Source organism: Apodemus sylvaticus, chromosome 15, assembly GCF_947179515.1.
Source record: "Apodemus sylvaticus chromosome 15, mApoSyl1.1, whole genome shotgun sequence".
NCBI lineage: Eukaryota > Metazoa > Chordata > Mammalia > Rodentia > Muridae > Apodemus > Apodemus sylvaticus.
Window position 1 is genome coordinate 78,643,078 of NC_067486.1, and position 20,217 is coordinate 78,663,294.

General features: G+C 38.2%; 1 protein-coding gene across 2 annotated transcripts; it reads left to right on the plus strand.

Annotated features, from left to right (window-relative positions):
- Nucleotides 1–330: 330 nt before the first annotated feature.
- On the plus strand, nt 331–19,269 carry Tra2b (transformer 2 beta homolog). 2 transcript variants are annotated; one of them, XM_052158070.1, is made up of 9 exons: nt 331–539; nt 10,966–11,099; nt 11,558–11,720; nt 13,534–13,722; nt 15,218–15,333; nt 16,711–16,794; nt 17,115–17,174; nt 17,917–17,987; nt 18,275–19,269. In XM_052158070.1, the coding sequence occupies exons 1-9, from the start codon at nt 504–506 to the stop codon at nt 18,283–18,285; spliced, it is 864 nt and encodes a 287-aa protein (XP_052014030.1). In that variant the 5' UTR covers nt 331–503; the 3' UTR covers nt 18,286–19,269. The 2 variants fall into 2 exon arrangements, with proteins under 2 accessions (XP_052014030.1, XP_052014029.1); XM_052158069.1 differs by having other exon boundaries at nt 332–539; nt 17,914–17,987.
- Nucleotides 19,270–20,217: the final 948 nt, after the last annotated feature.

Here is a 20,217-nt window from a genome sequence, read left to right on the forward strand (position 1 = left end):
AGGCAGAACAAAGGCATCGAGGAATGTGCAACCATCTCTTCCATTCTTCCACCCAGGACAGTTCCCTAGAAGGTTCCAGAAACGACTGTCGCAAGGCTAACGACATCTCGGTGTCCAAGGGAGCCCACTACAGACGCCCAAAGGCAGGCACACACTTTCCCGCCACGCTGTGGCTGGGTACTAGGGGAGGGTCAGCGCAGGGCGGTAAAGTGGACGTCACGTCCGGCTTTGGAAGCGCCTCTGCGGGAGAAAGCGGTTCGAAGGCTCAGCTAGGTGGGCGGAGCCAGGAAAGCGCGCCTTCGGGGGAGTGGGTGGGACCAGGTTAAAGAGCGTGGCGTCACATCCGGTGGCGTTAGACCGGTGAGGAGGTGGTGCGGAGCGTGTCGGCTTTGAGCTACTCTCAAAGTGTGGCGTCGCGCTAGGCTGCGGCGGAGCCTCTGTAAGGAAGGCGGGAGCTTGACAGCTTCAGTAAAGGCCAGTAGCGGTGACAGCAACCCGGAGTCATGAGCGACAGCGGCGAGCAGAACTACGGCGAGCGGGTAAGCGCGGGGGTGCGCGGGCGCCGCGGTCCCACCCTGCTTCTTCTTCTAGGCCTCTCGGCCAGAGCGGCCGGGTGTCGGCAGCCTGACGTCAGGAGGGAGCCGGGGCGCCGAAGGGCCTGGTGGACAGCGCCTCTGCTCTGAGGGAGGCCGCCGGTGGGATGCTTGCCTCGCACCCGCCACGACCGTTTTTTTTTCTTTTCCCCGTTACCGGGCGGGGGGGGGGGAGATTAAATATGGCCGCGGCGTCCCTCAGCGTTGGGGGATGGGAACGGTATCTTATTTCGCCGTTGCTCTCCTGCGAAGCCGCGCCGCAGCCATCTTGGGCTCGCGGGCCGGGCGCGCTGCCAGAGGCACAAAATGGCGGAGCCGCCGCCGCTCCCTGCAGCCGGGCTTTGCTGCCTCTCTCCGGGGCTCCAGGCTGAAGCGGAGTGGGGCCGGGAGCCCAAGGGGACTGGCGCTTTCGCTTGATGGAGGGTAGCCTGGTCCCGGGAAGGGACAGCGCCAGGGCGCTCTTGGAGCTGAGACAGCTGAGGAAATGGGGGCCCGTTAGCTGAAGGGCTTTGTGCTGCAGCGTTTTCCTCACTGTTGAGCTCTTTACTGGAATAGAACGCAAGGTCATTAGGCGTTGTATGGATTCTCTCCACTTCCGGGGGGGTTGTCAAGCAGAAGCCAGTGGCGACCATTTATGGCGCTATTAAATTCTGAGATCGACGAGTTTTTTTTTTTCTTTCTTAAGCTTCCGCCTCCCCAGAGGGTGAAAATCGGTAGAGGTTGATTAGATTGTATATGATGGGCCTGGATTAGACCCAGTGCCTACGCTTAACAAAGCGCATGTGGCGTGGCTGTAGACTATTAGATTAAAAACCTGTCACGTGAAGACGTGGAAGTAAAGGACAGGGCTCGGTGAACAAGTAATTGCAGTTTGAAAACTGCTTAGTAGCATCATAAGAATGATTGCTTTGCTGCTAGGTACTGACGTTTTTATTTTCACAAACAGTTCACAGGAACTTTTTTTTTTTTTTCCTCTCGATACAGTGCTCTCTGTAGCCCTGGCTGTCCTGGAACCCACTCTGTAGACCAGGCTGGCCTCGAACTCAGAAATCGCCTGCCTCTGCTTTCCAAGTGCTGGGATTAAAGGCGTGCGCCACCACCGCCCGGCTTACAGGAACTCTTAACCACTAAGTTCATAGTTTACTTTTTGGTCAGATTTTTTTTTTTTTTTTTTTTTTTTTTTTTTTGCTAGTAAACTCTAAAAAGCCTTTGACGGTTTGTTAGAGAATATTCTGGGACTCTTCCATGGTGAACTTGGACCCAAAAAGAGTAATTTGAACGGATATGATCTTTACATACCCAGATGAGGCCCTTACCCTAAAATAACTTAAAATTCAGTGTCAACTAGTGCCTGCCTTGTCATTTTAGCCTTTCCTAAGGAAAGAAACCAATGGGGGGAGTGGGACAGAATGTTTTCCTGATAATGGAGATGGAACCTGGACTCAGTGATGGGCAAGCCTCTACCACTAAACTATATCCTAAACTTTTACATTCGTTTTGTTTGAACTCTTGTATTCCACGCGGATCTTAAAATGTTGACTGTGCCTCCAGAAGTTGAAATTAATCTGTTTAGAATTAAAAGTAAATAAGCCCGGCAGTGGTGGCACACGCCTGTAATCCCAGCACTCTGGGAGGCAGAGGTAGGCGGATTTCTGAGTTCGAGACCAGCCTGGTCTACAGAGTGAGTTCCAGGACAGCCAGAGCTATACAGAGAAACCCTGTAACCCTGTCTCAAAAAAACCAAATCCAAAAAATAAAAAAGTAAATAGTTTTTGTTTTGTTTACATCAGGCCCGTGTAAATTTTTCTTAGTATTAGCTGCCAGTCACCTTACTCGAGGAAAAAAGCAATTGAATGAAAGTGGGTACCATTTTGAAAGAGCTGAGAAATTGTTACTCCTGTTAATTTGAGGCTGTTTTTCATTTCTACTAGTAAGATGTACCTTCTGGTGATTTTTCAATATTTGAAGTAGGTTATTCAATGTCCCTAACTGTCTTGGAACTTGGCTCTGTAGACCAGGCTAAAATGCCTGCCTCTGCCTCCCTGATGCTGTGGTTTAAGGTTATCACCACATCCTGCTGACCTACTTAATTGAAAAGAAAAGTATTAAAAATCGACTTTCTGATTTATTTCTAAACTTGAAATTTAAGTGATTTTTTAAGTTTTGGTTTTTTTTTTTTTTTTCTGCCCGTCTGGAACTCAAATTATGTATACCAGGTTGGCTGGCTTCAAACTCATGAGATCCTCCTGCCTCTGACTTCTGGGTTAAAGACATGTATCATCACCTCTGGGGCTAAGATACCATCCCCTTTTTAGACCATGTGTAAAATTTTGAGCTACCTGATGGGGGTGCTGGGGCACAAGACTGGGCTCTCCCTTAAGAGCAGTAGGTGCTCTGGGTGCTCTTAAGCTCTGAGCCAGTTCTCCAACCTTTACTTTTTTTTTTCTTCTTTTCAATTGGAATCTTGGGGTGAGTGGAAAACTGAAACATTTAGCTGAACTTTTTCAAGAAGGCTTGCCAAAAGTCGGGGTTTAAAAATACTTAAGGGTAAGCTGGGCCGAGTGTTGCAGGTTTGTAAATTCTAGCTACTTAACCTGGATAGGATCCAGAGTTCAAGATAATCTGGGTAAATTATTTAGCAAGACTAAACATTTTCCTCCAAAGGAATAAGGGGTAGCAAAGGACTGGTTGTGTAACTCAGAATGCTTGCCTGCCAGGTAGCAAATATAATACAAAGTAGCTCAAGCTCCTATTGTATTTTACCACTCAGCCCTTAATGCAAAGTAACATGACCTGATCTGATTGATTCACCTTCCCTTTTATAAGTGTAAACATCATGTTCAAAGTAATTGTCTTGGATATGCCTGGTATAACCACCCATCTCTGGAACCTGAAAGTGAGTTTCATTGACTTCTAGACCCTTAAAACTGTTGGAGTTAATGTACATGGTATAAATTGTTAAGCTCCCTGGAATCTTAGTAGTGACTGCTTCTCTTCCTGTGGACACTCCCACACTTCTGGATTCCCTCAAACCCTTTAGGCTTTCAAAGTTTCCTGTGCAGATTATAATTGAGCATGTGAAATGGTGTTTAGTTTGGTCACAAAATTTATTGGATGGATGCATTTAGCTCTGCTGCTGTTTGTTTTCATTCTTTGCTATCTGTAGTATTTGAGTTGGTTTTGTTTTGTTTTTTTACTTATTTTAAAGTTGGTATGATTAAAATCTCTTCTAGTACTTTTCAAAACTTATTCATTTTGTAAAGCACCATTTCTTTGAAAAAACACTGCCACTCCTAGAAATGTAAAGTAATGTTGGTGTTAATATTTGAAAACCCAGTACTAGTTCCAGTACAGGTGTGAGACTTTCTTCATTTTGATCGTCCACTTTGTATAAATTTCTAACTTCTTTGAGATAGTGCATTTGAGTCTTTGTCCTGAGAACCCAGAAACTAAGGATTGTACAAGCTAGACAATTTAAAGTTTTTGTTAGGCTATTTTTTGACTATAGTAGCCAAGAGGTTAAAGAAAAGTTTGGAATTAGCAAGTATTCTGGTAGGATAGTAGCTGTTTACTTAGAGAGTGTGTTTGGAACATAAGCCATTTGAATCACGGAGTAGCTTCTGGATACCACCCTATCAAATTGCCTTTCAAATTCTGCAGTTCATTTCTATCCTCTTATGCCTTTGTATATTCCTTGTTTTATTCCTTAACTCTAAATTCTCATTTTTTAAAGCTAAAACATTTATTTCTAAAGTAATTGTGGCCTTTATACATAGTTTTCATTAGCAAAGGGTTCAATTAATGGCAGGTCTAAGAAAATTGTTAGAATACTTTTTTCATTGCTGACTAGATAGGTATATGTCTCTTGAAACTGGAATTGTTTTCTTTGGCTTAAATAAAAATGCTTATTAATATTGTGGCTATTGTCAAAATAGAAAGTGGTATTCAAAGCAAAGTTACAAATGATTTTACAAGGTAAGTACTACTACTGGTTTTGTTGAAAGCTTGAAGAGGAATTTGTTTTGTTTGTACAGTGTTTTTTTTCCCCCCTTTTCAGTAAGACCAGAAACCTAAATGCTAGAAATGAGTACTTTTAACCTTAACTTTGTAATTTGGCCAAGTCATTGATTAGAGGTATGGTGTATGTGTCCAGCATTTTATTGTTAATTAGTATTTATACATAGCTATTGTTTTCTAAGAAGGTGTGGTTATAGGTTATTGTTGTAGGATGTGGGCCATATAGAACTAAGTGTTATCATTGTTTTTTAAGTTTAAGGTCAAAATTGACTAGCAAATATAGTCCCCAAATCATTGCTTTGGAGGTTATTTTCAGGTTACTTACTGGCATAGATTTTCATGTGGCAGTTTGGTTGGGGCCCTCTTCCGCATTCAAAATTTTGTGCTTAGAGAGTGGAAAAACTTTCTAACCAAAAAAAAGTGGTTGTGAGGGATAGAGTTGTTGCCAACATAAGTTTAAAGTTTGGCTTTTTTTTTTTTTTCTTGTGCAAGTTTATAAAGACATAGACTTGAAAGCTAGTGTCAGATCCTCGTCTCCAACTTTTTTTTTTTTTTTTTTTTTTTAAGAAACTGCTTAAGCATTTGAGGATTTTTCTCCTCCATCCTTGTATACTTGCAGAAAAGTAAAAGTAGAAGATAGGTGCTGGTAATACCGCATTTGTGAGGTAGAAGCAGAGAGGATTACATCGTCTAAAGCTATATAGTGACTTTGAGGCCATTCTGGGCTACATGAGACTGGCTCCATAAAAAGCCCTTTATTCATTTCTGTGTTGATCTTTTCTTTCTGTAGCAAGGTGGAGCTTTTCTTTGTTCATCTCATTTTGTTATTAAACTACTCCCCCAGTAAAGTGTTTATCTAAGAGGGATCCTTTTTCGACAAAATGTATGTTAACCCAATAGTTGATCTTGTAGTTTTATGAAGTGGCTGCTTCAGTTTAGCTGAGTTCTAATAATCCTAAATGCAAATATTGTTTAGCAGTTATTTTGTTCTTTGAGTATAAGTGAAGACTTGAAAAGTAGTAATGAAGCAATACCAAAGTGGCCTGAATGTTGAAAAGTCATGGCACCTAGATCTTTACTGTTTTCTGAAACTAAGCCCTGTATATGTATATAAATAACCTTTAGGGAGGCCAGGCACTAAAGAAACGTGCTTGGGCATTCTGATTCCATGATTACATTTGTGCTTCCAGTAAATACTTCCCATTGCATTTTAGTGATGGATATTACAAGGAAATGAATTATTGTGACTCCCTTAAATAAAAGCCATTAAAATGTTTCCAGATTAAATGATAATTGACTATAAAATTAGGCAGGAAATTAGGGTTTTTTTTTTTTTTCTTAGTTAGAAAAGATGCTACTCTAGCCATGGTTGCCTGTACCAAAAATAAAGGCTTTTTTTTTTTAAAGAGAAAGATTTGTTTTTCATTTTTACCAGAAGAAAATATAGGAGGAAATAGCATGCAGAAATGTTTAGCAGGGTAACAAGGGAAATTAGACTGTTTTACATGGACAGTATTTTGCTTAGTGTTCCAACAGTGTTCAGTTTGTATTAAAATTCACTAATATGCTAAAGTGGGCCTTTTTAATAATCTGAGAAGATTAATTTTCTCATAACCAACCTTTCAACTAGGATCTCTCCTTTGAACATCCAGAAGACTTAATATTTTGTTAATAGAGGGGAAGACTTACAGAATCTTTGGATATAACCACTGTTGGAATCAATTTGTTCTGATTTTCTTTATAGCTGTTGGCATGTAATAGTTGATTAACTTTATTCAGTATCAGGATTTTAGTTCTAAATTTAGTAATTAAACTACTCATAGAATAGTTTCGCTAATGCAGATTTTCCAAGGGTGGGTTGAACAAGATCTAAATAATTAGGTTTGCTGACATTGTCTAACAATGCTGTTTTTAAATACACAGTAATGTGGCATTAAATATTTTCTTATCTAGACAAGTCACAATATTGTAAACCTCTTCAACCCCAGCCTTTGTCATTATTGTGCAAATGAGTTGTCCTTGCTTTTCTTTCTTGCACTTTTGTACTGGAATGTGTCATTTTTTGACTAGAGATGTGCTTTTGACACTTAGCATTTTCTCTTTAATACAATAAGAAGTGTGAGATGTGATTACAGTTTGTAAAAATGTTAAATGAACAGTAAATGTTCAGTGGCCGCACTTCACATTCATGTTAAGCATGATAAATTTATTTGGAATAGAAAAATGATTACCATATACCAACAGGAAACTATTGTAGTTTCAGTTTTTTGAGCTGCATTTCTAGTATTTTTTTAAATCCAAAACTACAAAAAGGGATATTTTTTTTTCTAGTTTCAGTTTTGGCACTGGATTTTATCCTGGAGTTTTAAAATATTCTTCATCCTGTTCTTTTTCTATTAAGGTTAATGTTGAAGAAGGAAAATGCGGAAGTCGTCATTTGACAAGTTTTATAAATGAGTATTTCAAGCTCAGGAATAAGTGAAGCTGAAATTTGAAAAAATAAAAGAAAGAATGCATGCTAATTATCAGACCAGAAGTCCCACTTGTAGAATATTGAGCAATTTGTGTGAAGTGGGGAAGATGAAAGAAGTCAGAATTTGAAACGGAAGAATGAAGAAAAGAAATAAAAATGAAGTTAAGATAAGAAGTAATCTGGAATCAGAAAGCACTACGCTAAGTAATTACTAGTCTGTTTATGTGTCCCTGTATATTTTGCTAAACATGCATGCATTATTTGTTTAATAGAAGAAAGTATATACAGGGTAAAGAAGTGACTTCCAAGGGAATCGCTTAAATTAGGTAATAATTCTAATTTTAACTGCTTAGTCAAATGATGGAAATGCAATTCTTTAAAAATAACTATTTGTAGTCAAATAGCAGGCTGCAGCAGTGTGCTATTCCTCCTGGGTAAATGGCCTCCCATTTTGCCTTAGGGCTTTCATCTATTACACTCTGCTGGTTCTGGGGCATGAGTAAGTATGAGTTGGAACTGTGGTCTCTTACTTTAATGCCCTTTGGACTCTCAAAATGCACTGATATTCTCTGCTTTGATACTGAACAGTGTATAGTAGAATTTTCTACTGGAAAAATTGAAGATTGTACCAGGCTGATAATGGGACTAAACCCCCAAAATCTAAGCAAAGCTTCCAACACCATTGTTTGTATTGTGATGAAAGCATTAGGTTTTCACATATTTATGGAAAGCTACATCCACTTAAGTCCAAATGTTGATCTGCATGTACCAAATAAGGATGATTCTTTTATATTGTTTCAGTTTAACACCTGTTCCAACTGAATTAGGGTTTTTGCTGAAGTATGTAGTAGCTTTCCTTAAAAGAAATGGGTCTCATTTCACTTAAAAGTGAAATGAGAGCTAATTCAAAGTGCGATAGTAGCTGGTACTTTGTGCCTTTTCTCTTATCCTTAGTTTATTATAATGATCATAAACATTGTTTTCTAGTGTGCTACTCCAACTGAGAAAAATAAACACAAAATTCCTGTTTTGACTGATCTATATATGAAGGATGCATGTTGTGTTGGTTCACTTTATAGACTGTTGTCAGTGCTTTTTATATTATTTCTGATTTCTGTATCTTGCAAAGAGAACATAATAATATTCTCTTATAGGAGACAGTTAGTTGCTTTGTAAAACTAATAACCATTAATTTTTTTGTTATTCCTCAAGCTTATGTGAAGTTGGAATTTTATTCTATAGCCCAAGTTGGATGCACTTAAAGTGAAAATAATGTTGCTGTTAGTATACATTTCCCATCTTTTTTTTTTTTCTTTTTTAAATTTTTTTATTTCCTCTTTGGATCTTGTGTCTCCTTCAGACCATTGAGGGTGATGCTTTTGGGTCCTGTTCACAGGGAAAACCGAGTCAAAATGAGGGCTGCAGTGGTGTTTGGAATGGGGAAGATTACTTTTAAGAAAAAAATCATAGAAAAATATTTAACTTCTAATTAGTTTGTGAGGCCTTAATTAGCACAGTACTAGGGTGCCTAACAACCTAAAAGCTGTATATAGGGCTTTGTATTCTGAGCTGCTATTCATTATAGGAGCTACAGACAGCTTGAGGTTTTGTTTCTAAACGACCTGTTCCTTATAGGTATGTATTAGTTAAAATGATGACTAAGATTTGAGAACAGTTTTGTATTTTTTTTCTGGGAATTTCTGGCATTGTTTTATTTATGCTTTTAACTTCATGATCTCTTTTCCTTTCAACATTGACTCTCCAGAGAGGAATTCTTTATGGTTTTTTTTTTTTTGTTTTTTGTTTTTTAATAGCTTTCTCATACAGTTGAATTTGAATTGAAGTGTTATGTATAAAGGGTTTTCCTAGCTGGTTTTTATAGAGTTGCCTTGTGCATTAAGGTTTAAGATTAGCATAAAGCTTTGGATTTACCTAATCTAAGTCTCATTTCTTCACACAAAAGTCTTTATATTTTTCTTTACCAGTTAAAGGTAATCAAAATAATTGGAAGGATTTAACATCTTTAAACTCTGGCAACATTTATAGAAGCTTTTTGTTGTTGTCTCCACCCCCACCCCACCGCTGTTAGTCCAACAGGGTGGCAGTATACAGACGAGTGGAATCTTTTGTATTCTGGTGCTTCATTTCTGATATAAGAAATAGTTGCTCAAAAAGTATCTGTGACAGCCTATTAGATAGGGAGGCTGAGTGGAGCCTTGGGAGCTTTCTAAACCACCTGTTTAGACCCCTCTAGCGTAAGAGAACTTTAAGGAGAAACCTTACCATGGCTAATTTTTCATACTAGAACTTGTTTTTCTTTGAGCTAACCGACAGCAGCAAATCTTAAGGAGTGAATTTTCATGTTATACCTTTTTATCCCTAGACAACTTTCTGTTAGCTAGATTTACCTTTTGTTATATGCTACATGGCAGTATGTTATGTTCTTCCTGGGAAAATGCTTCACTTGCTTTCCCTTAAAGTGTCTAATTGTTCTGAGAAGCATTCTTATAGGATTAAAAAATAAAGGCATCTTTACTAGCTTTCTCCCTGTAGTAAAGATGGAGAATGCTACTCTGAGTCTTTTTAATCTAAGTGAGGTAAATTGCTGAATGTTTGAGCATTTGATACAGAAATCCTGGGGCTGGGCAATTGGAGTAGTCTCCCGCCAGCAGCAATAAAGGTTAAACAATATCTTTGTGTTAAAGGCAGCTGTTCTCACACAGCTTCTCCTCCTTGGGGATTAAGGAAGGTCTGAGAGAGGTGATGCTATCTATGACATGTCATATCACACCATGTTTTAGTGTCATTCAGGTATTTTGTAGGTGATTTGGGGCCTTGAAAACTGAACTCATTCCTCTAGCTATCTATATCTGTTTTACATGAGGTCCTTCTCTTGTATGTTATATACAAAATACATTTGTCCTGAACACAAAGGGGAGGGATGTCCCTTATTCTGTATGTAAATTAATTCTGTATCTATTCTTTTTGAGAATGGCTGCCCTATTCTACTAATTGACATAAGCCTTTGCGTTATGAAATGGTTATCCGGTTTAGCCATTTCTATGCTCTTTTTTGGAGATTTTATTTATGTTGGTTAATTGGCAGTTAATTGGAGTTTTGACAGAAAAACAAGTACATGACATTTACCTAGGCATCTTCAGAATTTTTCTTCTGGGCTCCTAAACAATGAGCTTCTGATTTTATCCTTGTTTGAATGTACCTTTGACATATCATTTCTACTTTTTCTCAGTTACCTGTTGTATTCTGTCTTGGCTCTTGTCAGTTTAGTCAATAAAACTAGATCTTTGCTACCTTCTCTGCTCTTATACTGTTTGCTGCCTTTCTCTGTTCTTAGTTCCTTTTGGTTGCTCTTGAGTTTTGGTAGGTCCCCACAAACAAACAAGAACCTAGCTAGATTTATAATACCTTCAGAGCTTGAAACTCAGGATTATCCTTACTGCTTTCTCCCTCATTCAACAGACTTTAATTTGAAGTTTTATAATTTGTGTAGGGAGTTTGATTTCATTGCTGCTGGAGCAGAATAAATTTCATAGTTAACTAAAGTTTCCTTGTTCTCAGTCTATGTAGTATGGTTTTCAATATAATCCTTGGGCAGTTCTTTTAACAGTCTGACATGGACATCTTTTAAGGGAGTAGAGTTAGATCCTTATCTCTGCTCCAGAAAGGTGGACGTACCAATTGATTCATGTCAGTTGAAGCAATGAAACCATTATACCAGGTATACTCAATTCCTGCACTCACATGTTTTCTTGTCTTTGGAAGAGAATTGCTCTCCTTGGCCATGTATCTCACAGAAGCTTATTTGTTTTTTAAAGTTTCCAAAACAGCATACAAATTAAAACTTTTGACATCTGCGTGTAGGAATCCCGTTCTGCTTCCCGGAGTGGAAGTGCTCATGGATCGGGGAAATCTGCACGGCATACACCTGCAAGGTCTCGCTCCAAGGAAGATTCAAGGCGTTCTAGATCAAAGTCAAGGTCCAGATCTGAATCTAGGTAAGAAAGGCCATTTTGAAATCATCTCTTCATTAATTCTGCTCATATGGTGTAGTTGTTAACTAGTGAAAGTCTGTTATATGTTGGCTATGGGGGCTAGAAGACAGACAATCTGGGCTTCAGGAGTCAGTTTGGATCTTTCTCCTATTTTTGCTGACAACCTTTTAAACTTGTGCTTGCAGCACCAGCACTCTTCTAAATGTGTTGTGGTTTAGAACAGAGGTAGACACGCTAGTCAAAAGCCGTGAATATTATTAAAAATAAACCACTTGTGATGGTCTAAATTTTTAGTGGGCATAATAGTAAATACAGAATAAAAGATAGCATTATGAGAGATAAAGGTATGCATGGACTGAGCTAGGAGTGTGCCATGTGATCCAATTTTCAAAAGAATTTTAATTAAGTATTTTTAACATATCTGTTATTTAGTCATAACTCCAAAGACTTTGGTCTTGCAGGTCTAGATCCAGAAGAAGTTCTAGAAGGCATTACACAAGGTCACGGTCACGATCTCGCTCGCATAGACGATCCCGGAGCAGGTCTTACAGCCGAGATTATCGCAGGCGCCACAGCCACAGCCATTCTCCCATGTCTACTCGAAGGCGTCATGTTGGGAACCGGGTAAGCACTGGACTGTATGCAGACTAGGCAAATCAGTATTCTACCACTGAGGTGCAGCCCCCAGTCTGAAGACTATTTTGGAAATTTGTACTAGCTGATCTTTCTTTGTTTTGACAGTAGTGTTTTAACACCTGAGTTTATTTTTTATCTGACTTTCCCTAGTCAGATTGTCCTCTCTTGTGCCATTTCCCATGTAAAATGACTGGAACCTTTTGGCATACCTTTTGCTGGAATGCTTGTAATGTGGGGGGTTAATTTTACTGAAACAAGCTGTTTAATTTGTTACATTTTCTAATGAGTTTCATCTATGATCACAATATACGATATAATTTTCCTCTGCTAGACATTCAGAGGGAATAGCATATGAATAATTTATGAATCCCAATGTTTGCTTCATCCTTCTTGCTCCACACTACTTAAAGTAGTCAAATAAAAATTGTTTTTGAGCCGGGCGGTAGTGGCACACGCCTGTAATCCCAGCACTCTGGGAGGCAGAGGCAGGCGGATCTCTGAGTTCGAGGCCAGCCAAAAACCAAATCCAAAAAACCAAACAAAAAAAAATTGTTTTTGTTATTGTTTTTGTTTTTTGTTTTTCCCAGACAGGGTTTCTCTGTGTGGCCCTGGCTGTCCTGGAACTTACTCTGTAGACCAGGCTGGCCTCGAACTCAGAAATCCGCCTACCTGCCTGTGCCTCCCAAGTGCTGGGATTAAAGGCCTTCACCACAAAAAGTCTTTATTTAAGCAGTTGTTACATATACTGTATAGCTCCTGTTCTATGTAGATCAGCATGCCTATGTCTCCTGTGTGCTGGGATATAAGTGTGTGCCACCACCCAGCTGGTTCCCATTTTAACACAATGTTTCACTGTGGTGTGTCACTCTTGTTGTCCTGAAACTCACGGGGTTCTCCAGGTTGGCCTCTAACTAAAAAGATCCACTTGCTGCTTCTTGCTCATTGATGGAATAAAAGTATGTATGACTATACACAGCGCGCGTGCTCTCTCTCTCTCTCTCTCTCTCTCTCTCTCTCTCTCTCTCTCTCTCTCTCTCTCTCTCTCTCTCTCTCTCTCTCTCTCTCTCTCGTTTTGTTTTTTGGATTTGGCTTTTTCAAGACAGGGTGTCTCTGTATAGCCCTGGCTGTCCTAGAACTCACTCTGTAGACCAGGCTGGCCTCAAACTCTGAAATCCGCTTGCCTCCCAGAGTGCTGGGATTACAGGTGTGCGCCACCACTGCCCGGCTTTTTTTTTTTTTTTTTTTTAAATCAGCTTTTTGATTTGGGTATATGCTACATGCATAGAAGTCAGAGCCTACTTGAATGGTTTGGTTTGTCAGGCTAGAAGGGTAAAAAAGCAAAGGCTTTTACTCATTGAGCTATGATTTTGTTGGTGGGAATTGAGTTGTATGGTGGCTTACTATAAAGGTTGCTGTGAGTTTTTGATCAGTCTGAGTTGTGTGGTCCCTGACTAAATAAACGGTCCACACTTTTATTTTCTTGATAAGGATTATGCTGCTCTGATTTATGTCGGCTTATTGTGATTTTTTTTTCCCTTAGAATAAATTCCTAGATAAATGTCACCTAAGCTGAGCTTCAAACCCCAAAATTCGATTGTTATATTTCTTTTTACTAATCTCTTAATAATCCTCTCCCTGTTTTAATGTTGAATTTAGTTCTCTTGTGGGATTTTTCTACCTTTGTGGTTATTGTACTATGTGCCACAATGTTTTGGAAGATACAATGATGCTTGATCTAATAATTTATTTTTCTATACTAGTTAGATTTTCAAGGAATTAAAATCTCTTTTCTGTTTTCTAGGCAAATCCTGACCCCAACTGTTGTCTTGGAGTGTTTGGGTTGAGCTTATACACCACAGAAAGAGATCTAAGAGAAGTGTTCTCTAAATATGGCCCCATTGCTGACGTGTCTATTGTATATGACCAGCAGTCTAGACGTTCAAGAGGATTTGCATTTGTATATTTTGAAAATGTAGATGATGCCAAGGAAGTAAGTAAATTCTTAACACTTTAGTTAAAAAATGACAAGGTAATTTCTGTTTTAAGATATCTATAGATTTGAGTCAAAAGAAACAATTTCTATTTAGAACGTGTTAAATTCAATGATATTCTGAAGTTATTCTTAACCTTGTGTAAAATTACATGCCCATGAAGTAAAGTGACTTCGGGCAATTAATTAGTCTTTAGAGCTAAGCTTCATTAAGGTGCTGGCTTTAACCTGGTGTATACTACTTCTTACATTATTTTGAAGTAAATTCCAAACATATGACTTGCTGTTTCTGTAATGCTGTATTGTTATAAACCATGAAGTTTGGTAAAATTTTTTGACAAGTTTGGTGAATACACTGGGCTTTTTTTTTTTTTTTTAATACATTGTGGCAAATAAGTGACTTTATTATTTTGGATTTCTGGTTTGACTTGGTAGAAAGTGAGAATGTGATTATCTGTTTAGGAATGTGCAACTTTACTTTTTTTTTTTTTTTAAAGACCCTAAATTGTATGTATGGGTGTTTTGCCTACAAGAGTGTCTTTTGTGTTGTGTGGGCAGTGCCTGTGGAGGCCTTCAGGGTATCAGGCTCCTGGAACTGGAGCTACAGAAAGACTGCTGTGTACCTCCTTGTGGGGATTGAATCCAGGTCTTCTGGAAAAGCAGCTATCACCAAACTGCAGAGCCATCTCTGTCTAGTCCATGCTCATGCTAGTGTAAAAAGAGAGAAAACCTGCTACTGCAGGTCCATTGATTATTGTTGAGACCAGGAATTAAGCTTTTGATAGAATTTTAATGCAATAGTTCTTCATGAAATTGGGTGTTCTCAAAAATATATATATTTTTAAAAAATAGATGTGAATAATAAAATGGCATTGAAGTTTTAAATAAAGTTTAAAAAAAAGCCTTCTAATATGCCAAAAGATGTAAGATACAGGTAATAGAATTGACAGTCTTTGACAGTATCAGCATTTTGTATTGTAGACCTGTATTTGTTTTTGTATAGCGCTACAACTTATAAACAGCCTTTTATAAACTCAAAAAAGATAAATCAAGCCTTTTCATAAAGGCTTTTGGCTTCCACAACAGGCATTTTGAATCATAAAATGTCAGGTACAAGTTTTCTTCTAAGTCCAAACAACTGTGTGTAAAGGGGAACATTTGGGCTCTGGTAAGCAAGTGCTAATTTATGAACATTGGAATTTGGGTTTCATAATACTAGTGTGCTGTATGTGTGTGTGTAATCCTTGATCTCATTTAGGATGAGACTAAGGGGTTAGCTAAAGTCCATCTAAATTTGTAGGTAGGTAAAGTATTTTGTAGGTCATGTAGGCTGATACGGTGGTCTGCATACTTTTTTATTTTTGTGGTAAATTTGTAGTACAGAGAACAACCCGTTTATAAGTTGTGGGGAGGTTTTTTTTTTTCCTGGCCCAAAATAGCTATAATTAGATATACTGTTCAGGATATATTTAACAATCATTTTTGTCTTTTGAAGGCTAAAGAACGTGCCAATGGAATGGAGCTTGATGGGCGACGAATTAGGGTTGATTTCTCTATAACGAAAAGGCCCCATACCCCAACACCAGGAATTTATATGGGAAGACCTACTTAGTAAGTTTAATTTCTCTGTGGGGCTGGGTGGGTTACTTGAAGCCCAAGTTGGGTATTTTCCTCTATCATGCTCCACCCACCCAACCCCCAGTCTCATGACATCATATAGAAGAAATTCTTAAATATTTATATGTACAACCACGTGTATGAAAGTTTCAGTGGGCAACTTTGTGGAGACTATTCCTTTATGTGGACCCTGGAGATGACCTCATTTTTCAGCCTTGCTGTTCATGTCATTCTTCCCCTAGATAGATGTACAGCCCTCCCTCTCCAGGGATGTTCCTGCCTCCCATTCTCATGTTCTCTTTTTTTCTTTCTCTTTTTAAAAGGGAAAGTATAACTAATACATACATCCATATACTTCATGAATGTGTGGCCACCTACTGGATCATGCTCGACTACCATGTTTTACACCTTCCTAAAAACTGGCTCTTCTACATCAGCAGCTGTATAGAGCTGGTTCCTTAGTAGTGGTAGGGCCTTGGTAGGACCATCCCCTCATCCCCACATCTGATAATTGATACAGGTAACTAACTAAACTGGAGTTACTGTTAACTCCAAACTGCAGTTCTTTTGCCTGTAGCTTTAGAATCTTTCTCCTGTTTCCCTGCTGTTTGAACCTGGAGTGGGGAATTGATCAATATTTATGGTGGAACACTTGTACACTTAGTCTGCTGTCCAGTGCCAGAAGCTTCTCAGTATTGGGCTGTTCATGAGTCCCAACTTAAGTTTTGAAACTGTTTCTACCACTATATATTATATGGTGCCAAATGACCTACTTCAGACCTAATACTTAAGCAGCAGTTTACTGATTGATCCATCTTCAGAACCTCTAAATATATTTTTAAAAATTGTGGAGTGGGGGGGCAGGCGGTGGTGGCCCACGCCTTTAATCCCAGCACTTGGGAGGCAGAGGCAGGCAGATTTCTGAGTTCGAGGACAGCCAGGGTTACACAGAAACCCTGTCTCAAATAACCAAAAAAAAAAAAAGTGTGATGGGGGGACGTTCAATTGCAGATGTTAGAGCATCTTAAGTCTCAGCTTCAAATCAAATTTTTTAAGGTAGGATATTAATGGAGTCCTGGTGATGCACACCATTAGTCCCAGCACTTGGGAGACAATGGCAGGGAGATCTCTGAATTCAAGAGCTGCCAGGGCCACAAAGTGAAAACTGTCTCAAAACAAAGTTGTAACAAAGGAAAAGAAAACATGGTATTATCAATACTGATAGAAATATTTTTCAGTTAAAATACTTAAAGAGGTCTATTAGTGTAGACATATCCACGGTAATTAATAGGTTGAATTGAGTTCTCTTCTTCTATGAGGGCCAATTTTTAGCAAGAGTGAGGGCTAAAAGATACATGTTGCCTTCTACAGTGGCAGTTCACGCCGCCGAGACTACTATGACAGAGGATATGATCGGGGATATGATGACCGGGACTATTACAGCAGATCGTACAGGTAAGCTGTATGGGTCAGTCCACACTGAAAGCATTACAAAAAAAACATAAATTTTTAGATTGTAAGAAATAGCCAGGATTTAGAGCAAAATTTAGCAATTATTTGGTATGTAAAATCCAGCCTTCTACCAAAATGGCATCTCCCCACCCCATAATCATTCCTGTGTTTAGTGGTGCTTGGGACTGAGAAAGTTAAAGGTCTTTAGAGAACAACTGTCCTATTTCTGAAAGGGCTCTTTAACATGTTAACTATAAGAAATTGGGTTTATACATTGTTGTGGCAATTGTTTCAAATAGACAATTCTTTTTCTATCTTTACAGAGGAGGTGGTGGAGGAGGAGGTGGATGGAGAGCAGCTCAAGACAGGGATCAGATTTACAGGTGAGCCAAAGGGGTTTTAAAAATCTGGATACAGTAGAATACTTGTAAAAATGTTTGCCTGATACTTAGGCAGCTATCCAATTAGTGGCACAGCGGGTTTTTTTAAAGATTGATTTATTTCTGTATTTTGCCTGTATTTCTACATTCATGCTTTGATGTGTATCTTTGGAGGACAAAAGGTTTGTGAGCCGCCTTATAGGTGCTGGGAATCAAACTGCTAGGGCAGCCATTGCTCTTCACTGTTCTTCACCTATCTCTCTGGCCATGGGATTTGATTTTTTTAAAGTTCAGTAGATGGTGAAAAAGGATTTGTAGAAATTAGAAATTAATTGAGCTTACAAGAGATAATTAGTTGATAGCACCATATTTTAGATAGTACATTTTGTAAGCTATGGTTCACTTTCTGCTTGCTAGATCCATGTACTCTTTAAGTTTTCTTGTTTTTTAATTTATACAACAAGAAAATGAAATTAGGAAACTAAAGCTTATCCATTAGTGGGTTTTATTTTGGGTGTTCATGAAAATGGTGTGAATGAATTCTGTTTTGTTGTGAAACATTTTTAAAAGTAAACATACTTTATTTTAATGATAATGTTTATTTGGTATTTGTACCTAATATATTACATTTTAAGGTTGATGATCAGAATCTTCTAGCTTGGGAACTGGCAAAAGTTTGGCTTTATGTTATTATTATGCCCACTATCATATAGATGTAGATGCAATCTTAATTTATTTACAGAAGACGGTCACCTTCTCCTTACTACAGTCGTGGAGGATACAGATCACGTTCTCGATCTCGGTCCTACTCACCTCGTAAGTTACCGTGATGAGTTTTACTTGTATGATTTGCTGAAGTATTAACTGTTTTGTAAATAATTTGCAAGTCATACCATGCAGGTTTATCTCAGCTGATTATATCTGTACACAGTTTTATCTGTGATCATGAATAGTTTAAATATAAGCTTACTAAATTGAATTGTTTCTTAAGCATTATAAATTAATCTAGTATTAATGCTTGAGTGAAAAACTCGTGGGAGAGATTTTTCAGGTTATAGACAAAAACCTCCCATCTTAATAACATGGTTTGTTTTCCGTTCTAGGTCGCTATTAAAGCATGAAGTTGAAGATTCTGAAACCTGCCATAGAGCTGGGATATTGTTTGTGGACAATATTTTCTATTGTCTCCTGTTTAAAAAGTGAACAGTGCCTAGTGAAGTTAGGTGACTTTTACACCTTTTATGATGACTACTTTTGGTGGAGTTGAAATGCTGTTTTCATTCTGCATTTGTGTAGTTCGGTGCTTTGTTCAAAGTTAAGTGTTTTCAGAAAAGTATGTTTTGCATGTATTTTTTTACAGTCCAAATTTTGACTGCTGAGAAGTTTCTATTGTACAAAACTTCATTTAAAAGGTTTTTCTACTGAATCCAGGGTATTCTGAAGATCGAAGCCTGTGTGTAAAATGCTACCAGATGGCAAAAAGCAACAATAAACAAGTTTGATTTTTACTTTTCTTTCTAAATATCAGTGCTTAACCAGAACCATTCTTAAGTTAGCAGTAAAAAAATAAAAAGTTAAATAAAAATAATTTTCTTTCAGGAGTCCATGAAACTTGCCATATTCAATATACCTGCAATTAAGTGTTAAAAAATATGCTGTAACTCTGTACTGCTAGTATTAGAACAAAAATCTTTCCATACAGCAAATGCTTAATGCTTACATTAATGTGGATTTGTCGGCCTTTATGTAATCTGTATTATATATAGCAGGGAATAAGAGCTACAGATACATGCCTTTAAAGGCTGTTTCTTAAGGCTGTGTTACAAGGAGATAATGGTATTTCAACTAATTATCAGCAAGTGACAATACATTCCACCACAAATGTACTCTTGTTCTTCTAGCTTTTAGACTATATGAAAATACTGGGTGCTTCAAAGTATGGAATGAGAGAAAGGATCACCACACCTGTGTCATGGAGAAGACTGCCTGTTCATTTTTTAAATATGATTTTCAGGTCCTTTGCTTACCAAAGGAGGCCTAATTCACTCAAATGTTTTGAGAACTGTTTAAATAAACGCAAGAAAAATTGCTGATGCAACTTGTTTTTACAAAGAAGTGTTGGTTTTCTTTTTAACTGTTGTAATTAAAGTCCTGTAGTTTATTTAGTGCCTGGTGCAATATTCTTGCTTCAAAATAACATTAAATCTATTTCTCAAATATATTGATTGGCCAAGTAGAAATTGGGATGAACATTTCCTTTTGGGGCTGAAGTTTTATTAAATAATCTCCCCCCATGTCCAGATATTGTGCAAAGCATGTTTTTAGTACCAATTTCCTTCTATGTGTAGTGCTTACTTAGGGGCTTTTAGTGCTTAGATGTTATTTAGTATATACAGGTGTTTCATAAGTGCTACATATTATTGTTGTATTCATGTGCAGATGAAGTTTGGCTTAGATTAACTTGATACATATTCAAACCTATGTGAGGACTTTATTGTTATCTTATAGTTGCCTTAATACCCTGTTAATTGTGGAGTCAAAGCTTCAGGCATGCAAGCACTCAGCGCCAGCACTGAGCTTGGATTTATGGTCCTCTAGTGCAGGGAACACAGTGCTACCTACCTACAGAAGTCTTGTTAAAGAAGCGTTGTGCTACGGGAATGTCTGGAAGTCTCCCCCCACCCCTTCTAGTTTGGGGGGTGGGAAGGCTAGAGAAATAGTTGGGCTGAAAGTGAGGTTTCTAGACTGCTTGGAGCTCAGGATCACAAGTATTTTTCTGGACAGCCAAAATTACAGTAAGTGTATCTCAGAAAAGCACGGGTTGATATTTTGATAACTGGTTCCATTTAGACCATTTGTATTGAGGTAGCTTCACTGTATTGTTTCTTGTTACCTCCAGGATACATTATGAGGAGACACCAGTTAATAGTTTAATGAATGCATTTGAGCATCAGGTTAGTTTTAAATGTAACAATAACAAATTGAACTAAATTTCTGATTGGCCATTGAGATGAAGTACTGTTATCCAAGTTCTAGATTAATTTTT

Excerpts from the sequence above, each read along its gene's own strand:
- Tra2b (XM_052158069.1), top strand. The coding sequence starts at position 504 with ATGAGCGACAGCGGCGAGCAGAACTACGGCGAGCGG. Across the intron at positions 15,334-16,710 it reads TATATGGGAAGACCTACTTA|TGGCAGTTCACGCCGCCGAG; the intron begins GTAAGTTTAATT and ends TGCCTTCTACAG. Across the intron at positions 17,175-17,913 it reads GACAGGGATCAGATTTACAG|AAGACGGTCACCTTCTCCTT; the intron begins GTGAGCCAAAGG and ends ATTTATTTACAG.